Below are 27,176 nucleotides of genomic sequence, written 5' to 3'. Positions count from 1 at the left end.
TTGAATTCCAAAGTCGGGGTTTGTCGTGGAAAACAACACCAGCCAATTGTCCAGAGGACTATCCACCCTGGGCACTTGAAAGGAAAAAAAGACCAAAGGGTTGGCATCCCGAAGGGTTGCAGCCTCGCGGTCTCTTCCCCTTCCTCCTCCTCCCTCCGCCCCCTAAGTCCCTCCGACTGAGTAAATGAACAAAGGAAACAAAAATTGCTGAAAGCAAGAGTTTAGAGGAAGCGATGTCCACTCGTGCTGTTGGCTGCCCTGAACCTGGATGAGAGTCTCTGTTAGGCGCAGCCCCAAGCCCGGCGTTTCCCGCTGGTCCTGGGCTGGCCGTCCGGGCAGGGGCGAGGGGCGCGGACCCAGGCCCGGGCGAGGGGCGCAGACCCCCACCAGCACCCTCCGCCCCCAACCCCGCGCGCTGCAGGACGTCGCCCGTTTAAGGGGCGGGGCGCGGCTCCACGTGCTTTCTGCAGAGTGACTGAACTACATAAACAGAGGCCGGGAAAGGGGGCGGGGAAGGAGGGAGAGAACAGGCTTTGACCGATAGTAACCCCTGGGCTCAGCGCAGCGGAATCTATAAAAGGAACTAGTCGCGGCAAAACCCCGGTAATTCTGAGGAAGAGTGAGTGCGGCCGGGGCCGGAGGAGCGGCGCCGACACCTCTCTCCCCGGGCGCAGGTGGGCAGAACAGGGGGCGCCGCGTGACCAGCGCCGCCACAGCCCATTTCTCGCGGCGCTTTGCTCCCTTTCCCCCACTTCTTTCCCAGAAGGGTTTTTCAAGGGGTGGGGGAAAGAGCCGGAAACAAGAAGTGGAAAATAGGTAAGAGGCTCTCCAGAAACTTGGGCTGGGGTTATTGTTTTGTTTCAGGGCCGAGGGGACCTTGGGAAACGCTGGGTTTCGGGGACTTTAGTCCGAACCCCCCCACGTCCCCACCTCCTGCAGCGCAAATGGGGCGGGGGTGTAAGGGGGGGAGACGTCCTAGGACGAGCTCTGGCGACCCAAAGACGCGGCGCCGCTGTGCTCAGGGTTCGCCCGGCGGTGGAGCCCGGGGAGCATCTTTGGGCGCGGAGACCCGAGCGCAGTACCTGGGGCGCAGTGGAATCGGGGGCTCCTGGTGGTGCTGGGGGCGCTGCAGCCGGAGTGGGGAGAGTGGCAGGTCTGGCACTGAGCTCTTCCCTTTGTTTGGAAGCGCCTGAGCCGGCTGGAATCCTCTCTGGCTGCGGGTCGGCCGGCGCCCACCCGGACAAATGCTAGCCCTCAGTCTCCCCTCCGTTCTTGCGAGTTGGACTCTGGTCTGAGGATCGGTCCCCTGCGCCCCCGGACTGGGGCGGCGCGTTCTTGTTCTCCAAGAACGCGACTGGGAGGTGCACCAAACCGGGTCCATAGCGCTAGTGCTCATTTGAGGCCTCGGGGGCTTTGTTTGGGTCCTTTCTACGGTCTCCGTACGCTCCCCGGAGCTGGTATCCCTGACGCAGCTGGGGCGACGAGAGTTCTGTTTCTTTAAAAAAAAACGTTAGACTTAGAAGGAGGGCCTGAGGAAACCTGGAGCTGAGGTGCCCATTCCCCTGTGCCCCATCTTCCTGCCCTTTGCTGCTTGTCTCCTGGGGCAGCCTCAGGCCGGGCACGGATGGGGAAGCTGGGGCGGGATGGTGTAGCGGAATGACCGAGAGTAACCCCGGCGGGCGGTGCAGAGCTCGCAGCTCCGCTGGCGGGCTGCGCTCCGCGTTGGGGGGAGGGATGGCTGGGCGCCGGCTACGGGTGGCCACGGGGGGACTGATCCACAGCGCCTCCTGGCCGGGTGGCCTGGGAATCGGCTCCTTGGCCGGAGTGAGGCCGGGCTGTACGAGGCGTTGTCGCTCGAGGGTTCCGACCGAGATGCGGTGAAGACGGGTGTTTGCAGACTGGGAGGAAACCTGGGGAACAGGCGAAAGCGCGTCTGGTTCTGTTTTGTTACAATGGTTCCCAACTCCCAGAGCGTTGCTAAATGGAAGGTTCTTGGGGCGTGGGCCAGTGCCAGGGTTGTGTGTAGGTGCCTCTTTTTCAACACTTATCAAAAAGAAGGGAATAAACAAGATAAAAGAAAATAAGGAGAGAGAAAGAAAAAGCGAGAGAGAAAGAAATGGCACTATAAAAGCGATACCATCAGCTTTTAAAACCAACACTTTTCAGTGACACAACAAACTGAGCGAGTAGTATATACATTAATATAATAGAGGACAAATTTGATATTAAAAAAATTCTTTGGTGATGAAAATCAGCAAGTCACTTTCTAAGGCTCGGTCCCCACCTCCCCAACAAAGAACACCTCACAAAATTTTGCAAGTTCAAAAGCAGAGTTTTACTGGTTCTTTTAACAATAGTTTGGGACCCAAATCCAAGTTTTGATCTTCTTTTCAGAAAAAATTTAAATCCCAACTAAAAAAGTACTTAGTTTCTCATTTCCCCTTTTATTAATATTTCAGCCCATCTTCCTCATACCTATCACAAATTAACGGAGGCTTTCTTTTGTTCATATCTTTCTCTTGAGGCATTTCTCCCAAATGAAAGAAAGTGTGAAAGCACGGAGAAGTTTCCGGAGTAGAACCTCTTCTGATGGTATAATAATTTTCAAGTACGAAGTTTTCATTGTCAGCTTGTTCCCCAAGTGCTCCTTTTATAGGAGCTTTAATGCATTAATTTATGATAGAGTTTTGGGAAAACATTGGATACACAGAACACATTAGTATTTACTCGAGAAAAAGCAGTAGAATCAGAGTGACCAGCCTTCGATGACCACAGTTCATTTAAGGGGTAAGAATTTCTACTGTAGTCAGAGTAATTCATTAGCCCCCTTGCAGGGACCAGCCTAGTGTTCCAGAATGACATATCTGATTGTGAAGGGGATACCTGTGATATGTGTCTCCCCTCCAGATGAGCACTTGAAATCTCAACCCTCAGTTTACATCTAAATAGAGGCCTGTAAGGGACCCTGGACACCTTTTGACTTAGGGCATATTTACAGTTCATGTGAGACAGTGTAAGACAGTAGCTTAGGATGGAAAAGGGTGATTAGGGTTTGGTTGTTTTCAACCTCTGCTCTAGGAAACGTTAATGCTTATGTTATTAAAAATGAATGAAACCGAATGAAACTCAGCAACACAGCTTTTTATTATCTTCTGTAGTATTTACCTTATATGGAGAGAAGTTGGAATATTTTTCCATCAAAAATTTTTTTAGGGGCTTCCCTGGTGGCGCAGTGGTTGAGAGCCTGCCTGCCGATGCAGGGGACACGGGTTCGTGCCCCGGTCCGGGAAGATCCCACATGCCGCGGAGTGGCTGGGCCCGTGAGCCATGGCCGCTGAGCCTGCGCGTCCAGAGCCTGTGCTCCGCAACGGGAGAGGCCACAACAGCGCGAGGCCCACATACCGCAAAAAAAAATAAAAAATAAAAAATAAAAATAAATTTTTTTAGGGGATCTTCCTTCCCATAAACCAAGTTGCTTATGCTGTATTCAGAGTGACTGTAAATTGTTAATATCTTTGCTATTTTAATGTTTAGCTCCTAAGATAAATGGACATTACCTTAGACTCCTTAATTATGAACTTTTTTTAGAATCTAGAAAATACTAATAGACGTGTGGTTTTTACATTTCTAAAATACTCTCGAATCCAAATACATTTTTATTTACTCTCTGGATGTTAAAGGAATAATGAAAGTATAATGCTCCTTACGGTCAATTACGTCAGTATCAAATTTTAAAGATCTTGCTGAAAATTTGTTTTAATTTAACTATTCTGGGAGAGGGCCTACACTGAAACTGAAACCTTCTTCATATTTGCATGTGGAAATAATCATAAGTGCCAAAGTTATTGCAATATTTATTTAATAGACACAGTTAAATAGCACCAGGTGCCAAGTACTGATACAAATGTTTTTCAAATACTATTTTAATTTTTACAACAAATCCACTTATTATCCCTATTTTGCAGACTGAAACAGAGAGGGTAATGAACATGTCCCCAGACACACACCTTGCAAGTGGCAGAGCTAAGGGGTTTTTTTTGTTTGTTTTAATTTATTTTTGGCTGTGTTGGGTCTTTGTTTCTGTGCAAGGGCTTTCTCTAATTGTGGCAAGCGGGGGCCACTCTTCATCGCGATGCGTGGGCCTCTCACTGTCGTGCCCTCTCTTGTTGCGGAGCACAGGCTCCGGACGTGCAGGCTCAGTAGTTGTGGCTCACGGGCCTAGTTGCTCCGCGGCATGTGGGATCTTCCCAGACCAGGGCCCGAACCCGTGTCCCCTGCATTAGCAGGCAGATTCTCAACCACTGCACCACCAGGGAAGCCCCAGCAGAGCTAAGTTTTGAACCCAGCCAGTGAGCCCCAGATTTCTTTGACTCCCACACTAAGCAGTGAGGTGGTACAATTTCAGTTGCTATGGGCAGAGGACTTTGTGAGGATGCTTGCTGAGTTCTGGTATATTCATCTGCTCTAGTCTTTATCAGAATCTGCAGCCTGTGTTATATTTCCCTTGTTGCTATGAGTGGGCCAGCCAAGTTCTCTTCAGCTTGTTGGGACATTGGTTGTGTAGGGATTGCAACACCATGGAAAGGACAGACAATAAAATTTGCTCAACTCTAATTCTTTACTTGGTTTAAAATGAAAAATTTACTCTCGTTTTAGTCAAGTATTTGTGAGTAGGTCCATGATGATCTCGAAATCTTTTCCTGTGTGATGCATAGAAAATGGATAGACAGAGGATTTGGCTATAAAAGGATAAGGAACAAAAGAAAAAGGGAAGGGATTTCCCTATGGCCCACTGGCTAAAACTCCGAGCTCCCAATGCAGGCGGCCCGGGTTTGATCCCCTGTCAGGGAACTAGATCCCATATGCCACAATTAAAGATCCCGCATGCTGCAACTAAGACTCGGCACAGCCAAATAAATAAATAAATAAATAAATAAATAATAAAAGGAGAGAAAAAGTGAAGAGAACTATTAGTTAGCTGTCAGTCTTAATTTTGGTGATTTAAAAAAATTGGTTGTTGTACAATATGACTTCTGCTTGTTTTATCCCTAATTATGTCTTGGACCTTCTGAAATAAACCGTTTTTCTGTTACTGCCATTACTGTCTAGGAATCAAATTTAGCCTTTTCTTAAGGCATCTTTCTCTGAAAGAGAAAGTACATACAGTTTCAAAGTCAGCTTAATAAAAGTGAAGCAGGATGGGAAAATCTTTTTCTTATTAAATTGGTGTAGCACCTTAGAAATAAACTCTTAGGAAAGATTTCTTCTTGATAAAAAATTACATTATTGTTGATTTACCTTATGCTGAGTGTTGTTTCAAGCATTTCACATGTAATAATTTAGTTCAGTCTCATGAGAACCATATGAGATGGGTTCTTTTATGATCTGCATTTTACAGATGGGGAAACTGAGGTATAGACAGGGTAAGTAGCCTGATCATGGAGTTTGTAAGTAAGTAGAGGAGCTGAGGCTGCATCCCAGGCAGTCTGGTTTCCATGAGTTTACTTATAGCAGGGTAAGGACTTCATTAAGATATCAGAGTTTTGACAAATGAAATACTAGCAAAAGGCAAAAAATGAGTCTCACTTTTCATTTGGGTATTTCTGACTGCAAATAGTTCCCTGGGTAGGTAACCAGCTTAGGTGTTGTTAAAGAGGCACATTTTGGAAATATCTGAAGCCAGAGGAAGAAAATCTCATATGTAAAATTGCTTTCAGGTAGAGCCTTTGGTTGTTCTGCATTCTGTTGAGACGATAAGCTGTATTAAAGCAAAGATCATTTACTCTGAGGAGCATAAGACTTGGTTCCTAAAACAAAAGAAAATTTGAAATCCTGTCTTTTTTCCATTTTGAAAATCTCCTCTAAGACCTGATTTAAATGCCATCCTTCTCATAAGCTCTCCTGAATTCACACCTTCCTGCCAACACACAGTTAAAATTAATTATCCCCTTCTTTTTTGCTCCCATAGGATTGGATCACAGCACTATTCATGTCATGGGTTTAATTGTGTTTTTGTTGTTGTTTTCATTGTTGTTGTTATAGTTGACATTTATTTGTCTTCTTCTTGAGTGTGTGCTTCTCCAGGAGGGCTTTGATTCATTCTCCTGGTCCTTAATTCACCCTCCTTGATATGGAAGGGGATTCAATAAATGCTGACTTAAACAAGTCAAAGAGAATGGGGAACTAATGTTGGTTTTCTATATTCTAAAGATGAATTAAAATGATGGGATAATCACAGAAAAGCTAGGGGTTCATTCTTTCCTTAGTGGAGTAAAGTGGAATGAGCCTGATGAAATATGGGACAGCAAAACTGTGGATTATTTTGCTTCAAGAGTAAGTAATAAAACAGTTTCTTGTGAGTTTTTGAAAAAGCATGAACAGAAATGGGAAGTAAATATAATTTGTGATGAAAAATGTGTCATTAATGAACTATTTAAATGGACAGCATGTTCGAACCTACAGAAAACAGTATTGCAAATGCCTAAGGTTGTCTCTCAAAAGGTGAGCCCTATGGATAAAGAAATGAAGAAAGGACGATCAAATGAGTATGAAGGTTCTATGATCCTTCAACCATCCTACCAACAGCTGGTTGGTTAATATTCCTTTTGAAGAGTTAAAACCTGGACAACTTGAAAAGGCTGAAATACTTTATGTTTCAAAATGTGGGACATTTTATGTGAAGTTATCTAAAAATAAAAAGATTTTATCAGATTTAACAGTATTAATTACTAAAGAAGTAAAAAAACCCTCTTTTTTATCAATGGAAAATATTGAAAAAGGCTTAGAATGCTTGGTAGAATCTAAAAAAACTTTGAAGTGGTATTGATCCAAAGTAGAAAAAAAGTGTGTTGATGAGAAAGTACTTGTTTTTTTAGTAGATCATAGTAGGTATGAAATAGTGCCTATATGTAATACCAAGGTGCTTACTAAGGAAATCAGAAATATTCCAAGACAAGCTGTGCCTTGTAAATGGATTTGGTTTGAAAATTTTAGGAACATGCCATTTGAGTCCATTGTGTGTTTAGTTGCTCATTTGGAAATAAAGATTCTTTTTCTGAAAAAACAAAAAACAAAAAAAATTTTATAAAATGCTTTAAATTCTTGTATTCTAGAAATAGAATTATATGAGGAAAAACTCTAGTTAAGTTTAGGTTTATGACAGACTGAGAAATATTAGTATGTACCTAGGCCAGTTTACTTGTTGTAGAACAAACAATTCTGACTCCATTCAGCTTCATTTCTCTTCTTGAGGCAGCTGTGATTTGAGAAAGTGTTGTAGTCTGTGACATTTCACATTAAACTACTTCTATTTGCACATTAATTTATTTTTTTAAAATAAGAATGAGATAATTCACTAAGTAGTTTAGAATTTAATTACTTAAAAATAGAATTTAGTTTTTAAAAAACCCAAAATAACCTTTTATGCATAGGATCTTTTCTTTTATTCATTTTGTTTGTGTGTGTGTATTTGTTTAGAACTGCAACATTTTCTATGCCAAATCCAACTTCCAAGAAGCATTTGGAAGTCAAAACAGTTTATTTGGCTAGTCTTGAAGTCAAGATGTTTTATGATAATTGGTGTTTAGTCCGGGACACTTCCTAGGAAGAATTTTGTATATAAAAAACTAATCAGTGGCTATCAATTATTGGGAGAGGATTTTTGACTACATAGAGAATATGATGAAAGCTATGGTTTCTCTCTAAAGAAAAAATATACACAGGCATGTACACTCCAAATTTTACATATAATTACATACAATTTGACGTAATTATATTCTACATGTAATTTGAGAAACACACTAAGGAGTCATGTGACCCTGGGCAAGTCATTTTACTTTTCTGAGATATAGTTTCTTGGTTGATGAGATGAAAGCGGCTGAGTACATGACTTTTAAAGAGCCATTCAAGCTTTTACATCCTCTAACTCTATGTCTGTATTCAGGAAAAAGGATGATTCTTTGATTGGAGCTGCCCAGAGAAATGTCCTGAGGGACAGGCTCAGCATTAGTGTAACAGATCGATCGTGTGGGTTTTGAGAGGTGGAGTGGAAATACCCAGGGAATGCATAAAGAGCGTTTTTGTTTGTTTTGTTTCTGTTTTTTTTTTTATGAGTGTTTTGATGAGAGTGATGATGGAAGAAAAGAAGATGGTGGGAGGAGAGGAAGGTAGAAGCCTGAGGATGTTGGAATTGCCTATTTAATCTGCATTAGGTGGATGAAGACTTGAATCATAGAACCAAAAGGGGAGTTTCATCCAAAATGCAAGGGAAGGAGGGGTTGGTTGATCTCAAGAAATTTCAATGGAACAAACATGATGTAGTGAGACACAGTGAGACATTTGTCTCATTTCCGACTCAGCATCTGGAGAATCTCTCTAAAAGAAAATATTCATTTGAACTTTCCATCCTGGACATCTCCATTTTGAGTATAGGTTTTGCTTCTTATATTGCAGTCTTGTTAAGCCAATACATGATAGGAAAAAAAAAGCTGACTTTTAAGACTCATTCATCCTCCAAGAAAGGATGAGAATTGGACTAACCTTATGAAAATATTTCTAAATATCTCAGAAGACCTTCACTGGGGGTCGATGAGCAAGACACAAAGTTTTCTAAAGCATTGCTCTGAATTAGTTGTTTCAGAGATCATAGTGGATTAGGACTAGAAGGAAGAAGAAGGGGGAAAAAAAGGAGCAAGAGTTTTCAGGATTGGGGCAGGCATGGGAGGAGGTAAGGAACTGCTAAGAAGTTGTTTGGGTTTCATATCCCTATTTACACTTGCTTTGCAAAATTTCTGTGGGATGCCCGGTTGGGAATAGTTTTTGCCAAGAGTCAAGCCAAGCTTGTTTTCTTGAAGAAGCAAGTCCCCAAGGGGATGACAGCTTGAATTCAATTGGATCTGGTATTTAGATGATCCAAGTTTGACATAAAAGGCAGCATTGATGGAAGCAGCAGCTTTCCTTGGAAAAGCAGAGAGAATGTAAAGGCCCAGACTGATGGCTTTATTTTATTTTTTTTAAATCTCTCTCTCTCTCTCTCTCTCTATCTCTATTTATTTATTTTGGCTGCGCTGGGTCTTAGTTGTGGCATGTGGGGTCTTTTAGTTGCAGCATGTGGACTCAGTTGCAGCATGCACGCAGGATCTGCAGAGTCTTACCAACTGGACCACCAAGGAAGTCCCACAGACTGATGGCTTTAGATTGATCTGTAGACTCTTCTCCACTCACAGATGCAGGGTCTTGGGATGGAAGTGGCAGTTTACCTTAGCTGGGGTGAGGTGTGATTTCTGGTACTGGATGAAGGAAGGAAGAGGACGACATAATATTTTAAAAATGTGTGTGTGTGTGTGTGTGTGTGTGTGTGTGTGTGTGTGTGTATGGCTAATGTACAAAAAATACCATTAAACTGAAATTCATTTCTTCAGCAAATATTTTTCAAACACCATGTAAATACCAGGTGCTGAACAAATGTCAAAAGACTTTAAGGATCTGCCACCATGACGATCTTTAGCTTGGCATTCAAGGCTCTTCAACATAAGACTGACCATTTTGACAGCTTTGTCCTGGACTTTAAGAGGCATCCATTGCTCTGGATTTTCTCACCAGTGATGAGCATGTAGTCTGACTCAGTAACTATCTGTTAACTGACTCTCCCTCTATGGGTTTTCCTCTTTTCTCTGATTTCTACTTTAAGAACCCCTTCCTGCTATTTTTTGGCTTCTCCTCGTTCTGGAATCTCACAGCCATGCTTCGTGGTCGGCTTTTGTTTGCACTGTACCCTCTACTCTGATTCCTCACTGACGGAAATTTTGCCCCTCGACCGTGGGTAGATGAGCTCGGTGTGGGCTAGGCCTTGCCCTGCATTACCATATTTTCTCCTAACTGGATCCTGCGGTAGGCAGCGTGTAAGCCCCTCAGATTATTTCAATGGACTCACACTTCTGTAATCATCAATACATATATTTTTTAAAGTTAACTTTATATTGGTTCTCTAAATTGAAAACTGACATCAGTTGTCTCAAATAAAAGGTAATTTTTAAAATAATTAGAATGAAAGCAAATTATTTCTTAAACAGTCTGTCTATAAAATAAACTTGCTTTCTAAAGGCACTGACTCTGAGACTTGCTCTCACTTTGTTAAAAAAGGGAAATTAAGCACGTGTTAAAGAGACATTGAAGAGAAGATCAAACAGAAACTTTCTCCTTAATGTAATACAGTTTTTACAAAGGCTAAAGAAGTGCTGAAAAGAATGTTTTCTCATTGTGTGATTGAGTGTTTAATACTGTGCCTGTCCATCCCCTAAAATCCTCTACATGGAATTTAAGTACTGCTTAAATTCATCTTGTGTAGCTTTCCTGCATTTGGGGAAATATTGAGGTTGCCCCATTTTTCAGATGGTGCACCTGATACAGAGACTAGTTAAATAATTTGTTCCTGGTTCACACGCTTCGATAATGGCAGAGCCGGGGGTTCAAACTCGTATCTGAAACCCAAGCTCCAGGCAGTTTTCTTAGACTCAGAAGACCTTCTACTCCAGTCTATTTATCATAAAAGCTTGTTTTCTGTTCTGTGGCTCAGAGTGGTAGAATGTCTTACCTAAATTGACTCCCCAGCAGTCAGTAACTGGAACTTAGAACCTTAGCTTCTTGCCTCTTTAATCCAGGCTTCTCGCTACTGTACCAGAATTTAGGGTAGTGTTTACAGTGTCCTTTTAGGAGAGAAAAAAGAAATTGGGTCTATAAGTCTGTCCTTTCAGCTTACAATGGACACTGAATCTTTGAATATTGAGCTGACCTCATTTATTCTGTCTGTTGGTCCAATTTGAATCTTAATAGGTTTTTCAACTGGATTTTTTTTTCTCACTCCCTTAAATAAACATTGCTCTTTGGTTGTAATTTCCTTCTGATTTCCTTTCAAATCAGAAGGAAACCTCCACAGAAGTCCTAAAGGTTGAGTCTTTCCTGGGGACCGTTTCCTTTATGCAAAAGTATAAAAACCCTATGCTAATTTTGGCCATTTAGGATTAATTGTGATTAAAGGCAGTTTATCAGGTCTTTTTTCTTTTTTTTTAACTTTAATGATTGTGTTAATTATAGTAAGGGCCTTGAGTTCAAAGTAAAGAAAGCCTTTGGTCAAGTAGTGTTTATTCATTTGTCAGTCCTGTTGCTGGATTTGCAAATTTAGTGGAATTAGTGCCATTTTCCAGTTTCCAACTCCAGTCCCATTTCACATGATCACAGTGTGGCTTTCTCCTTGGCTGTCTGACACTAGGTTCCAATGGCCTCCATTGAGGGGAGTGGATATGCCCCTGGAGGCTGCAGAGACCAGCAAGGCACTCTGTCCTCAAATAATGGAGTTCATGTTGCCATTATTTGTTTTTAAAAGGCTACCATCCTTCATTTTTTGTTTCTCAGAATCACAGGTAGGTGAATTTAAACTTGTGGTCTTATTCCTCTTTAATTAAGTGAGGCAGCCAGCAAAGTGGTTTGTTTTGGTTGTTATAGAGAAGGAGTTTATTTATGAAGCTGGAAGGGCAGGGCTCAGACCCTGTACCTCTGTGCCTGCCGTGGAGTCCTGATGACATCCTCACCTACCTGGTCAGCTGGTCCCCACTGGGCTGCAGGGACAGAGGCATCTCGGACACATGACATGTGCCTGCACTGTCTCAAGGGCTGGCTGGTGAAAGAGGAGGTTCTGGAGAAGGTTGCTGGGTTTGGTCACATGCTCTACGAGCTAGAAATGGAAGAGAGCCTGGAGATAAGATAACTTGTTTTGGCAACAGTAAAAGGAATAAAGTGTTGAGGTGGAAAAATTATATCCAGGTGTTGATATGCTTCATTAAGTGAGTTCTTGACTTGAGTCTATGGGTTTAGAGTTCAAGGCACCTGAACAATGCTGACAGTCCTGTATCAGTGGCTGAGCCCCTAGGGGAGGTATTCTTGTTAGCTGGCATGTTTACTTGTTTGCTGCCATGTTTACAGGGGTTCTAGAGCCTCAGTCTGGCAAATTACAGATTCTCCTTTGGTCACATGAAGTCCATGAAAATGAATGTCCTTCCCAACAGATTAGAGTGGCTTTGGGGAGAACCAAATTAAATGTACTCCTATTTAACCTGTGTTTCTTTGAACACAGCTGGAAATTTTGTCATGGTTTTGGGCTACCTGAACCTGTACTTTCAATGACATTTCTGACATGTTACCGTGGTGAACCTGCTTTAACTAATTTTTCTCATCCCTGAGGTCTGACTTCAGAGGCTTTCAAATTCCACAAGTGTTTCCAAGCACCAAGTGGTCCTGGGCTCTGGGCTCAGTGTGGCAGAGGATGGTAAGATGTTGAGACACCGTAGCTTGCTGCACATGGCTTGCAGTTTAGCAGGGACCAGCTGAGAAGTTGGTACACTGGAGGAGATGGTAGGGAGAGCTGAAGAGATGGAGGAATTAGAAGGCCCAGATTGCAAATAGGTAATTCACCTGGAGGCTGGAGGAAGTGGGCTGGAGAATAAAACTGTGCTGGGTGCTAAAGATGTGGAGGACGGCGGCCTGCATGGAACAGGGGAGCTGACTGCCCCCAGAGTGGGAGAATAGTATAACTGGGTGGTGGGGTCCCCAAACGGGGGTTTATGGTACAACAATGGCAGAAGTGGCATGAGGATACCAGCATAACCCTTTCACATCTCCCACTGAGCTGGGCACTGCAGAGAGTTCCAGTGTGTTCTGGAAAAGCCCTTGGGGGAAATCATGCCATCTGTGGACAAAGAAGGGAGAAGAGAGATTCCTTTAATAAACTGCCCATTTTGTGCCCCATCCTTGATGAATGCTTTACCCTGTGAAGTCAGCAGCACTAATCATTGTAAATAGCTGCCGTTTGCTGGATACTTCCTTTGTTCCCGGAACTGGCTAAATATTTTATATACATTATTTGTTCTATTTAATGGAGAGGATACAGGGACTCAGAATCCCTAGGGTTCCAGAGCAGGTGAGGAGCAGAGTCAGGATTCAGAACCTGCTTCCTCTGACTCCAAAACCTCCCTTCTGTCTACCGGGCCAGTTAATTCAAGAAAATAAGAGTTAAGGACGTCTGGGGAAGTTTGCTGCACAGCGACATTGGCCTGCAGGAAGTAGAAGGCAGTGAAGGGATTTGGGTTTGTCTGTCCCCAAGTCCTTTGAGCACTGTTTCGGGAGATTGGGATTGACATATATATACCAATATGTATAAAATAGATATAACTAATAAGAACCTGCTGTATAAAAAAATAAATAAAATTCAAAAATTCAAAAAAAACACTTTTTATCCTGGGAGAAGGTTGAGCATCTGAAGATGTTGACCCTTCCGAGATGTAAACCAAACAAAGCGGTCGTTTTGTTGATACAGTCACCAAGCCTTTTATCATAAAATTCTCTTGGAAAACCCTCCTCCAACAACAGGGAATATTACCCAGTCAAGTTTTTTCCGCAAATAAAGGATTGCTCATGGAGGTGGGCTTGCTTGTGTTTCTGTATCACTCAGGGTGTTTGTGACTTTGATAGTTCCTTCCCTGCAGGGCCCTCTTGCTTTGGCATTATGATTATGGTTGAGAAATTTCTTTTTTCTATGACATGTAATGTTGACAGGTATTTCATTGCTAGGCGAAAGGTTCATTTCTTCTATATGCTACACATCCCCAACCAGGGAAAAAGCAAATAGTTGTATTGTTTGCTGAAGTCTTCCTTTGAAGGTTGCTCTGTGTTTGTTTAGTGGAAATCATCAGGGGAAGAAGGGTTATCTCCAGCATTTTGTCAGAATTCCTCCATAATTCTACAACAATGAAACAAGAACTTGGGGACAGGACAGATTTGCTTTCAGAAACCCTGGATCTTGTCAGTTTTAGAAGTCCTGAGATTGTTTAGCTGGTAACAACTGGACTGTTGAGAGTGATAAATAGGATCTTTGGTTGTCCAAATATCAGTGACGTGATAGAAATAGATTTACACTTTTTGAATCTCCTTTAAAATAGAATTGTTGACAGCATGAGGAATTATGCTTCTCAAAGGCTTGTTACAGATTTGTGCAGTATTCATGTATCTCTTCTAGCTTTACATTTTTATGTATTCATGTCATAACTCTCATTTTGAAAATTAGCTATTAGCAAATACTTTTGTCCAGGTAATTGAATATATATTTCAGGGTGAAACAAGAATGTGCAGTTATCTATAAACTTATTGTTACTAATAAGTAAGTATGATACATTTGGTACTTTAAAAAATATCCCCTTGAGTTACAGATTGTTAGAATTGATAAAATTCATTGGATCTGTATTTTTTAAACAGGTATTGTGATAGCAGAGCCTCTTCTAGAATGACAGGAATCTTCGAGAATGATAGAATGGCTTCCTTTTATCCTTGACTTTTATCTTGGAGGATTTCTTACATCTTTTTTTCTCCTTAAATTTGAGTATTAAAATGTTATGGTTTAAGTAGGAACACAGTTTCAGGGGTCACTGAGTACCAGCCCACGGCCTTTCTGCAGGCCTCTAAGGGTCTAGTGGCAACTAAGGACAGTTTCACTGAGTTTCTGGGTCTGCAATATGGTTGGGGAATGCGAGGGGGTAGAATTTCAGGATTAGCATGAACGACCTTACAGGTAGAGAGCTCAGTGGCAACTGGAGACCGGAAAAGAAACTGAGGCAGTCAAATTAACTTCAGCCTTAATAAAACTGATGGCTCAGCCTGGGAGAGATCACGGGGCGACTCCACGGGGCGACGCCCCTTCTTCCACCACGGCAGCCGTGTCCTGTCTTCAGTCATGGGTGCAATGAGCCTGTTCCAGCCTGGTTTTCTGACTGTCAATAACTTCACTAGCCTTTTCCCTGAATGTGGCTACTGATCCAGAGACATATACTCAGAGAGGCAATTAAAGAACAGACCTTTTCCAAGCAAGCATGCTCTGGTGGGCTTACAGGTTTCATATCTTCATTCTTCAGGACCCTCTACATCTCTCTGGAGATGAGATGCAGCAACAGCTGTGATCCTTGCATTTGCATCAGCATCTCATGAAGAGGCCATTCGTTGAGCTTTACCGCCAACACATTTACTACAATTCATATATGATAGAGTTAAATCCTGCCGTAAATCCACCTCCTGCTTTTGTTAACGGCTAGTTATTTATTGAGATAAGACATCTAGAAACAGTTTTGTCAGGAGAGATGCTGATCGCTGTTGTCACAGATTTCAACTTCTATCTCACTTCTGGTGACTGTGAACACACACAAATTTATCTATTTATCTATCTATTTATTTGTTTAAAATTTAGAGAAATAGCTGTCATAAAACCACTGGTTTTGGAAGACGAAAATTAATTGCTGACTGCATATTTGCGTTGTATGAACTCTTTGGGTAGAACTGATAGGAAAAATGTGTTCAGAAGAAGAAGCAGAATTGTAGGAGGAATATAGTAGTGGGAAAGTGGGAACAGTTGTTGACAAGTTATTTCTTGAGAAACCTGGGGGCCAGCTCTAACTCTAGGGGGTGTCTGGGCAGGCCACTTGCTTTTTGGGGCCTTGGCTTCTCTATAAGATTGGGGTGTGGTGGGAGTGGGTCTCCAAAGCCACAGTGAACTCTTTCTATCAGCTGGGGGATGGCCTTGCGCAAGGTTGTCCTCTTCTGCTTTGTGGAGCCGACTTCTCTGCTCCAGTGAGAAACGGCGGCTGTGTGGTCCCCCACTGGAGACCGTCCTCTCCTGGAGCAAGCAGGCTAGAGGGTTGGCTCCCACCCTTTGACAGAAGCTCAGTCTCACGTGCTCACAGCGTTCTTTTTTTTTTTTTTTTTTTTTTTTTTTTGGTACGCGGGCCTCTCACCGTTGTGGCCTCTCCCGTTTTGGAGCACAGGCTCCGGACACGCAGGCTCAGCGGCCATAGCTCACGGGCCCAGCTGCTCCGCGGCATGTGGGATCTTCCTGACCGGGGCACGAACCTGCGTCCCCTGCATCGGCAGGTGGACTCTCAACCACTGCGCCACCAGGGAAGCCCAACTCACAGCGTTCTTGCAGGAAGGAAAAAGACCAACCAACCCTTGGTTACTGCACAAACTAAGAGTTTCGGGTAGCAGTGTAAACACATGAAGTTTTTTCCCTTACTTTGTTTCTGTAGACAGATTTCATGCTCTAGGAGGGTAGAAGGCAGTCACGGGGTGTAGTTCCTGTTTTCCTTTTGACTTCACTAAGTGGGAAAAAACCCTCCCACCTTGTCTTTCTAGCATGTCTGCCTCTTCCTCTTTCCTCCTTTCTTCTTTATATTTCTCATGCTCTTTGAAACTTACATGTGAAGTTCAAAAGGGCCAAATGTTTTGGTGAGGAAGGGGGTTGGGGGAGCAGTGCAGTAGGTGCTGATTGGGGTCGTCATTTCCCCCCATGGCACCAGGCTTCCTATGAACCTATATTTTTTCTTTCGCCAGTATCACTGAGTCTGTCTGACATTTCAGGTTTTGGTTTAGGGAAAAGTTAAAAGAATTCACGATCCCAGCTGTCACTTGGTGACCCTTTTGCCAGTAGCATATGGCACACTCTCATTTCACTGTCCTAAAGAAAGGAGTTACCCACCCCTCAGTTACTTTCTGCCTGCTTACTCTGCTTTATTTTTCTTCATTACTCCTATCACCCACTGCCTTAACAACACACTGTTATTTGTCTGTTTTATACCTCCTTGCTAGAATAGAAGGTCCATGAGAGCAGGAACTTTGCCACTTTTGTTCACTGCTGAATCTCCAATGTCTGGAACAGCACCTGCACATAACAGGCATTCAGTTAATATTTGCTGTGGCTAATGGCAGCCTTGCAGAGTTAAGGCTGCAGTTGTTTGTGGAATGAACAGGGGGTGAAGATTTTATTCACTGTTTACCTTCCTAGGGAATCACACAATAGTCAAGCTTTACACTATGCAGTACTTAGGTCTTCCAAGGCATGATTTGACTTGTGGAGTGTGTTAATTATTGTCATAGAACACAAGTTTTTTGGGGAGAGGGAGATCAAATTATTGATATATAATTTACATACAGTTAAATTTGGCCTTTTTGCATGTACAGTTAGATGAGTTTTGATAAATGTGTATAGTATATGTATAATCACTACCACAGTCGTGGTGTAGAATATTTCCACCACTCAATATTCTTTGCAGTCTGTCCTCTCCCCCACCCCCTGGCAACCACTGATAGGATTTCTGTCCCCATTGTTTCATCTTTCCAGAATGTCATACAAATAGACTCATACGGTATGTAGTCTACTGTGTCTGGCTTTTTTCTCTTAGCATAAGGCTTTTGAGATTCACCCATGCTGTTGCATGTATTAGTAGTGTAGTCCTTTTTTTTTATTGCTGAGTGATACTCCATTTTAATTTATTCACTAATTGATGGACATTTGGGTTGTTTCCAGTTTTGGCTATTCTATATAAGACTTCTATAGATGTTCACATACAGGTCTTTGTGTGAACATATGCTCTCATTTCTTTTGGGTAAATACCTGGGATGGGATGGCTGGGTTATAAGTCTGTGCATAACTTTACAAGAAACTGCCAGAGTATTTTACGAAGTGCCTGTTCCATTTTTCATTTCCACAAGCAATGTATGAGAGTGCCAGTTGCTCCACATAATAACACTTTTCAATTTTAAAAATTGCAGTAGTTCTAGTGGGTATGCAGTGGTATCTCATTGTGGTTTTAGTTTGCATTTCTCTGCAACTAATGATCTTTGCTTATTTGAGAAGGTCATGGTTCAGCAGGCTGTGGTATTCTCTAGGTATTAATAATTTTAGAATATCAGTGGCACTTGAAGTGAAATTTTTTTTTTTGAATTGGCCAAAGATTTGAACAGTCGCTTCCTCAAGGTCAAGCTGTACAAAAAAGGTTAGAGTATGGAACTATGTTGAATTTTGGCAAAGCATGATCCACCTGGGTGACTGATGCAAAGACCTAGAGAGGGAGCACCTAGGACTTGGCATGAAGGTGGGGAGAAAGCAGATTTCATGGCTCCTCTGGCCTTGGGAGGGCCTTAGCTAAACCTGTTAGTGGGCAGCCTAGCTAGATTCAGTTACACTTTCCCAGGTGTCCCAGGAGTCACCTGGGAAGCTCAGCAGTCCTTGTGGCCGTCACAAGTGTGTGGTGAACATAGAGCCCCCTCCCTAGGGACAATTTGCCTGAATCAGTTAATCAAGCTTGAGAAACCGGTTATCACGGGCCCAGGAATGCCACCACCCTTCCATCCTGAATCCCTATTTCTCATGCCCATCTTGTAGTTAATTAATTGAGCAAATATTCCCTGAGGGCTTACTCTATGCCTGATACTGTCTTGCATGCTGGGGAAAATTGCTATGAAGAAAGAGGTCCCGTGGACTCAGAAAGTGGCAGAAACGATGCAAGTGAAGACAGAGGCTGCCCTGGGTGCACCTAGGAGGGGCTCCTAACCGAGTGTGGTCAGGACAGGATCCTAAAGTTGAGGAGGAGTTGGCTAGGCTGACAGTGCTGGGAGCAGCAGCTTCAGGACTGGGAGTGCACAGGAGTCCCTGTGGTAGGAGAGAGGGCCGTCCATTTGGAGCCGTGGGTAGTTTTGCGGGACCTGGCTTAGGAGGTGGGGAGTGGTGAGAGAGGAGGCTGGAGTCATCGGGGAGACCAGCTAAACCAAGGTGAGGACTGGACTTTATCCTCAGGGCGGTGGGCTGCTGGCAGAGGTTTTCAGTGGGCGAGTGGCATACCTGGAACTTGGGTTTAGTGGAATAACTTTGGTTGCTCTGTGATGAATGGATGGAAGGGGCAAGACCGGAGGCAGGGAACCCAGGGGAGTGGCTGTTTTGGTCACGCAGGAGCCAGAAGAGGGTGGCCTATTGACTGGCCGTGATTGTGAAGTAGGACCCTTTCCAGCCAGTAACTGGAAATGTGGAAATGTGCATAAGGGCAGAAGCGAGTGTGCTACTAGCTTGGAAACATTGAGAAATCTAGTACATAATACGGCCTTCTTTTTGGTTTTGGTTTGTTTGTTTGCTTCCTTGGAAAACTGATGTAGAAATGTCCCTTGGGCTTCAGTTACCTGAGCAGGGGAATTCGGGCATTGCCAAACCCTCCTCTTTGGGCAAAATCGCTCCCAGCAGTGGTCACCGTGTCCTGAGGTGGGAGGAGGGGATTATGCGGGAGGCCGAGGGCTGGGTCAAGGTGGGCAGGGGAAGTGGGGCAAGAAGCCTGCCTGTTGGTACCCAGCACAGCCAGAGCAGGACCTTCTACTGCTGCTCCAGGCTACTTCTCGCTGACTTCTCTGCGTGTCTCCTGGAGGGTCTCTGAGGCTGGAATCCATGTCTGGAGACCCAGAAGCTCTGCTTTAGGAAAATACTCTCCAAAAAACCTCCTCCTGGCCATTCTCTTCTCGTGAACATTCTATAGAGGCGTGTCTTCTTTTCCTCTGAGATTCTCCACTCAGATTGAGGGGATTCTGTGTCCTTGTTTGGGCCTGGGGGTCTCTAACACTAGGCCATTCTGATTTCATCCTTCCTACTTTGCTGGAAACCCACATCGGACTTGCTAGAAATAATGGAGTAGAAAAGATTGTTTAGACAGGATATAACCATTTGTCTGTTAGAGGGTACTGATAGACCAGAGAAAGAAAAGTGGGGAGAAGGGAACTCGTTTCTTTGGCACTTACAGTGTGCCATATACTTTGTTGGGGACTTACTTATATTGTCTCATTGAATCTATTGAATATCATGCAAGGTAGGTGTTGTCACCCCCATTCTATAATGAGGAAATTGATGCTCAGAGAGCATAAAGATATGGCCAAGGGCACATAGTTCGGAAGCTGGGCCTAATTCCTGTCTAGGCTCTCTTTCTGCTAAGTTAATATTCCTTTTTTAATTTCAAACTTGTGTTTCAACCTCCTCATTGTTACTTTGGGGATCTGAAAAGATTCTTGTAGCTTCTAAATTAACTGAGTGATTCCTGGAGAGCAGCTTTTGCATGAGAAAAATATAGCTAATTATTTATTTCTGTGTTTCTGGAATGTAAGCCCTGTCCTAGGCCACTTTCAAAATAATTTGGGATTGCAAGCACGCAGCTCACAATCGAATTCTGGCTCTCAGCGCTTGGAGGCCAGTTGCCATCTTTAAACAACAAATTGTGGATGGACACAGTGCTGATTTAACTCTTCTTTTTGGAGTGAGAATTTTTTTCAGGGGGGCGGCATCTGTGTCCATCTAGAGGTTTGCTGAGCAAAGGATAAAGAAAAGAAATAGGGGGACTTCTCTGGTGGCGCAGTGGTTAAGACTCCGCGCTCTCAATGCAGGGGGCCCAGGTTTAATCCCTGGTCAGGGAACTAGATCCCACAAGCATGCCACAACTAAGAGTTCACATGCCACAACTAGGGAGCCGGTGAGTCGCAACTAAGGAGCCTCCATGCCGCAACGAAGGAGCTCGCCTGCTGCAACTAAGGAGCCCATGTGCCAAAACTAAGGAGCCCAAGAGCCACAACTAAGGAGCCCACCTGCCGCAACTAAGACCCAGTGCAACCAAATAAATACATCAATAAATAAAAAGAAAAAAGAAATAGGTCCTAAGACTTGACTATTTCAGAGGAATCCCTGATTCGTTGGCTTGTCAATGAATTAATTAAAATACGTAATAGTAGAGTCAGTCCTTCTTCTCAGACACTGCAGACTCCTTCCATTCCCTCTTCTTTTGTAGAAGTTTTTAATCCAGGTCCTTGTTGGGTGGGGACCAAGACGGTAAAATCCTGCTATAGATCACCCTTTGCATTGAGGTCTGTTTGGACCCACAGACGTTTAGTCCAATACTTGGTTTTGTATGCACAAGTGGCCACTACATTCTTAGCTGTTGTTGCTGTTTGTTCCTCAGGCCTAATATCCCACCTCTACTCCACCAGAGGCCACAATGATTAAACGAGCCATTTTAGAGGTAAAGCCGGTTTCTGATTTCTGCTAAGCGTTCATGACTGTGAAGTGGCATCAGGGCCTAGCTTTGACCTGTGCATCCCTCCCTTCTTCCAGTTTTCATTTTTCACCCTTTCCCCAACTTTAATTTTAGTATGACTACCTGGGATTATTCCAGAATTAAATGAATACCATTGTTGAGGGGGCAGCAGGGACACACAGAAGGTTGTATCCCCTGTTTATGAGAACCCCCCCACCCCAGGATGGCAAAACAGTCCTCCAAGGAGGCACCTGTGACACCTGACGAGGAGTAGGTGGGCCCTGTGTGCAGGTGCAGGTGTAGCAAGGCCAGAAGTGTGCATATGTCTGGACAATGGGAGCTTGTCAGTTTCACGGGTGATGCTCTCCGTCTGCCCTAGCTGCCTTGTTTTTCTCAATGAGATATTGTTTTCTTTCCACACACACACAGCACTGGTGTTGTCCTCATCACCCGGGAGCCAGGTGTCCATGGCATTTCCTTGGTGTTTACTCACACCATCTAAGACATCATCACATCTAAGACACGCTGTGACTTTTTCCAGATTAGGAAACTGCTTTATCGATGGTGCCATTTATCACCAGAAGGACTCAACTTTGGGGCTAGATGAAAGCGTAGTTTGCAGCAAATTTCAGGGAATAGCAGAAGTCACTCCAGGTTCAAGGCAAAATTTATAAATGCTGCTGACATTTTCTGAGAGGGGAGGCATTTTCTTAGAGAAGGGAGGCAGGTCTCTGGGATTCCAATATGCCCTTTGCAATCTCAGGGTTTTGGCCACCTAAGGTTGCTCACGTAGGTCTGCCTTCATAAGTGCATTTTTCATTTCCAAATGATCACACCAGTGGAGCTCAATTGATTGGGATAATAATGACTCACTCCCAGGCTACTGCCAGAAAACCTCCAGAATCCCTGTTTCCCAGAGACCTCAAGGCTAGAAGTTGGGGACTCATGCCTTATGGAGAAGTAGTCATGAGGCAGAGCTGGGTTTGAGGGCTCAGGTGAGAGGGCTGGTGCAACAGCCCTCACTGGCGTATAGCTTTGCAGCAAAAACTGACGGCGCTCTCCCCTCTTGCTTTATCTTTCAGTTAATGACCAGCCACAGCGTCCCCACTGTGAGCTCCAGCCACTTCCTCCACGGGCTCCCGAGCCTCACGCAGGCTCTGTGGTGTTGGCTGAGGTAACATGGCTTGTTGGCCTCAGCTGAGGTTGCTGCTGTGGAAGAACCTCACTTTCAGAAGAAGACAAACAGTAAGCCTGGGTTTCTCTGGGGGTTCTCCCATGCTTTTCTTCCTGATTTTGAGTTGGGAGGGGAGGAGGGGGGAAAGGGAGTCTTCTTGGTTTTCTCAAAGCGATTGAATGAATCTGGCCCCGGTGGACACGGGACTGTATGTAGGGTCCTGATCAAGCCCCGTCGCTTATCGTAGGGGACAGATTGGCAGCCAGGCAGAAATGATAGCTTTGGTTTGTGCTAGTACCCAGGCCTGAGTTCTGACCTCTGGAATCTGGCACAGAATTGCCCCTTTGCCATCTTCCTCTTAACTTTTGCTGCAGCCCTGGGGGCCACCTGGCTCTCCAAGAGTATCTAATGGTTTCTGGGCAGTGGAAATGAAGTGAGTTCGTGGCCCAGCTCTTAGAGATCAGAGGCTGGATCTGTTAGTGTCAGTGTGGACTCTTTCCTGTCAGCTTTGACTGCAAGGCTGGAGGAATATAAAACTGAGATTTGTTTTATTTCTGTGGAGGGTTCTAAGCCATTCACTTCTGGATGGGACAATGATCCTTTCAGTAAACCCGAGAAGGACATCTTTAACTCTCAGCTGAATGGTATTTTTCCGTGAGAAGATAAAGGCTATAAGGCCCGGTGATCTCTCTGAAGCTCCGACATCAGCTCTTGGCTTCTCCCTCTCTGAACACTCTTAGAGATCCCGTCCAGTCTCCTGGGCTTAGCTGCACCTCTCTGTAGTAGGCTTCTAAATGTCTGTTTCCTGCCCTGCCTTTTTTCCTGAATTCTAAACCTATATCCCCATTTGGCTGTCTTCATGAAGCTTAACACATCTGCAAGCGAAATGCTCATCTTTCTTAGACTCAAAGAGCTGTAAGGGATCTTGGATATAACTTAATTCAGTGTTTCTGAAACTAGACTAATGCTTGGCTGGCCCTTCTTTTTTTTTTTTTTTATTAGTTTCTGCTTTATAACAAAGTGAATCAGTCATACATATACATCTGTTCCCACATCCTGGCCCTTCTTTAAAAGAACAAAAATGTCAAAAAAAAAAAAGAACAAAAATGTCAAGGTCCTCCTCTGTTCACTAAATTTATTTTTTTATTATAATGTTACTTAAATATGAACATATGTGAAACTAGATATAAACCCCTTATTCTTACAGGCCATATGACCCATACAAACTTACAAATTAACTGCAAACAAAATTGCAAAACCAGGACTGTCAATGTGGTAAGGCAGCTGACACTGTATAGCTGAAGCCATATTATAGGTAACAATGTGACTATGGTAGTGAATCCTTATTCGTTTGAGTTTGGACAGTCTATATTACTATGTGCTAATGATTCAATTCTCCAATCATTTTTTCCAGTGACCTTCATTTGATATCATTTGGCTTTCATTTGGTCCAATCTCATCATTCACAAGTTGCATCTGCATCTGTGCCTTTCTCATTGGTCTGCTACAATTATATTGGTGCTAACACAGTCACAAACACAAATATAAACTGAGGCTTGAAATCTTGTGCCAGAACTTGGTTATAAAGTAAGCATTCAGAAAAATCCAGATATGTTTATTCACATTTGCTTAGGTGACCATTGAAATGAAAACACAACATTTTAAAATCCTGACATAGAACTCATATATAATCCCTCATGGATATGTGTGTATACGTGTGCCTCTAGAGCTGGTTCTCTAAACCACTATGTCAGATTGCTCTTCAGTGGTATTATTATTTTTTCTATCTTCAGTCTTGAAGTTTCTAACCTCTTTCTTGCCTTTGCCCCTGCCTGCCATGGCTCTGCCCAGGTCCTGGTGTTCCAAAGACCTATACGTTCACCTCCTAGTCTCATTTCTTAGCTACTGTGTGGTCCAGGTCCCCTGCCTCTTCTCATCATGATGGCAGCAGCCCACGTGATAGGCAACTGTCTCTGCTGTGCTGTGTCCATTAGCTGGCGAGTAGTGGAAGGAACTATATCATCTTAGTGATGCAAGGTCTCAAGGGCAGTCCAACCCAAGCCTGTCATTTTACAGATAAGAACACTGAGGCACAAAGCAGGGAAGGGATTTCCTCAAGGTCAACCAAGGAATCAGGAGCACAGTGTCCTGGAACAGGATTTGGGATTGGGCCATCCAGGCTGGGCCAGTCTTTACTAGTCTTGCTGCTTCTTGCTCAATATTGCTTATCAGTTTAAAAAGCATTACGAGTAGAGAGATAGGCGGGCTTAGTCAAAGGCAATTTTTGGCCTCGTGGCAGAGTTCTTGTTGAAAGAGTAAGAGGGAGACAGTATCCTGACACAAAAGGGCTTTTCTAGGTGTTAACACCTACTGCCTGCTAGCTTGTCCTCCCTTCCTGATTTCTACAGGAAATGTATTTTGCCAAACCAGAAACAAAGGGTGGTTTATTTCAGGTTGCACATGCTTAGGTTGTCAGAGCTGGAAAGATCTGACCTGCTTCTTGTACAGCTGATGGGATTGGGGTTTGGGGTAGGGGACAGGGGTCCAGAGTGGGTGGGTCATGGAAGTAGCACCAGAACCAATTTCCTGGTGGCCCTACAGGCACAGGCCCTTTTTGAGCAGGCTTTGCCTTATCTGCATAAAAGATTTAATGCCCATGGATCTCAAGTGCTGGCTGTAGCTACTTCCCAATCCACCTGGCTTGGATCTCTAGATATATTGTTTTATAGACAGTTGAACCTGTTTAGGGTTTTGGTACCACTTTGTTAGTTCACACAGTCAGAACGAGCTCTGCCCAGTAGGCAGGGGAAGAAGTTAGCAGCTCCAAATAGTTCTTGCCCACAGTGTATGGGAAACCATTGCCTGATTTCCTCCTTCTGAGATCCTGGATGTACACACATGGCCCCAGAGCCTGGCACCGGGGATATGCTTAATAAGTATTTGCTGAACAGGGGGTAAATGCATTAAATGGGCCATTAGTTTACAGGTCTCAAAGAGGCTCCCCTGCTATAGGGGCCTTGTGTGGAGGGAGATGGGAAGAAAGATGTAAAAGCTGGGTGCTGAACAGTAAACCCTGAGCAAACTTCCTGAAAGGCGGCCGTTTGCCCTTTCACTCTGTGTCCTTGTTTGCTAATGAATCCTGGGGACCTCTCTCTTGTGCTCCCATTATGCAGACTTATGGGGACCATCAGCCAGGGGTAGATTTCCACTGTTCCTGTTGGGCAAAGAATACGTTGAAATTGAGTTGCATAAGTTGGGTGCAAAGCTCAGTTTGGGTCCAAAGTAACGGTTAACTTGTGTGGGTGGCAGTCACTGAGCACAAACAGGGCTTGGGACAGGAAGGGCGAGGGGCTTCAGAGTTCTCCGGATCCTCATCTGGTTTTAGGCCGAGCCAGAGGCCAAGGTCCCCACGGAACAGATGGGACAGAGTACGGCCATATGGCCTCTCTTTTTTGCCTTTGCCATTAATTTTCTCATTTAGCTCTGTCTAGCTATGTGTCTGGGAACATAGATAATTCTAATTTCTGCATATATCAATATTAAGAATATCAATATTTGGGGATTGTTTAATGACAAGGAATAAGCTATCAAATAAATAAAAATTAAGACTCCTCATTTAAGAGCCACTAGAGAATTTCATAGCATAGATGCAAACTTTCTGCACCTCCTCCCGGCTTCCAATTTCACCTGATACATTTCTTTCCTGTCCTTAGTCCTGGCCTGGCATTGCTGGTTCAAATCCTGATTAAGAATTCTAATTATTATCTAATTCTAATTCAATTCTCATTCCAGCTTGGCCACTCTATGTCTCAATGGCTCAGGGAAACACATTTTTCCTGAGTTTTAGTTTCCACTTCTTTAGAATGAGGAAAGTTAGAACAAATAGCCATTTATTGTTTCCTTTGGATAGATATTTATTGAACATCTACCTGCACGTAAGATAGTGTGCTGGGTATACAGGCAGGATCGCTGCCCTCATAGAGCTTACAGTTCAGTGAGGGAAGCAGATATGAAGCACATTATCACATAAGTAGAAATCTCGTAACAAACTGTGATTAAGTGCTATGAAGGAAAAAAACCAAACTGTCCTGCTCTGTTAGGTACTACCAGGCTGTGGAATGGGAGTTAATTTAGAATAGGAGGTCATGACATTTAAGCTGAGAGCCTTGAAGTTCGAGCAGCAGTTAGCCAGGGGAAGATCGGGAGCTCAGCCGTCAGGCCACTGGATTCCAGGCAGAGAGACAGAGGGTGTGAAGGCCATGGGCCTAACGCACGTTCTGGAGTCAAAGAAGAAGAAAGCCAGTGGCACTGGAGGAAGACTGGCTGGGGATGAGTTGGGAGTCAGCAGGGGCAGATCACGCAGCCATGGAGCTGAGCAAGGGTAGCTGAATTTTATTTTATGTGCAGAAGGAGTCCCTGAGGTAGATAGGTCATGATGACGAGGGTCAGAGGGTGTGGTCCTTGGCACTGAGGGGACTTGAAGGACGACAGCCCAAGGAGACAATGACAATCATTACATACATACATACATACCATTTTGTGCTCTGTTTTCCTCTTTCATTCAACATCATTTGGCATATCTGTTGCCATGTCTCCAAATAATTTACATATTTATAATAATGATTCTTGATGTGTAGGCTGTGTTTTGTACTTTTGAAAGTATTTTTTTATCCGTTATCTTCTTGATTTTCACAGCAATTCTGAGAGGTATGCATTACAATTTCTGTTCCACAGGTGAAGAAAGTGTTGTAAGTTAGTAAATTAGTAAGAGGAGGGGCTGGATCTTTTGGGCCCAAATCTGCCATGGGATAATGCCACTGACATTCCTGGTAGCGTTAACAGTAATCCATCAATGCAGTTTTTATTTTGTAAGTTCATACCCTATTGCCAACATTCAGATGTTTCCCGTGTTTGCTGTTATACATAAACTACTATAAAGACTTCATACACATAGCCTTTTCTTATTTTTATATTATCCCCCTGAGGCCAAAATCTCAGAAGTATGATTCCTAGGTCCAAGGAAATGGCCCTTGACATATAGGATCAGATGTCCTTCTGAAGGATCAAACCAATTT

At 43.7% G+C, this 27,176-nt stretch overlaps 1 protein-coding gene across 4 annotated transcripts in view; it reads left to right on the top strand.

Moving 5' to 3' along the window:
• Nucleotides 1-560: 560 nt before the first annotated feature.
• ABCA1 (ATP binding cassette subfamily A member 1) overlaps nucleotides 561-27,176 on the top strand; it is a 140,357-nt gene continuing 113,741 nt past the window's right edge. For 2 of the 4 annotated variants that reach the window (XM_081237808.1, XM_081237811.1), the window contains exons 1-2: nucleotides 561-816; nucleotides 22,010-22,172. In XM_081237808.1, coding sequence (XP_081093934.1) covers nucleotides 22,107-22,172 — 66 coding nt within the window. In that variant the 5' untranslated portion in view covers nucleotides 561-816; nucleotides 22,010-22,106. Of the gene's footprint in view, nucleotides 817-21,670; nucleotides 21,923-22,009; nucleotides 22,173-27,176 lie in introns of those variants that run through there. The other 2 variants (XM_081237809.1, XM_081237810.1) reach the window with 2 other exon arrangements.

Source organism: Mesoplodon bidens, assembly GCF_964165515.1.
Source record: "Mesoplodon bidens genome assembly, chromosome: 6".
NCBI lineage: Eukaryota > Metazoa > Chordata > Mammalia > Artiodactyla > Ziphiidae > Mesoplodon > Mesoplodon bidens.
This window is presented reverse-complemented; position numbering and strand designations above follow the sequence as displayed.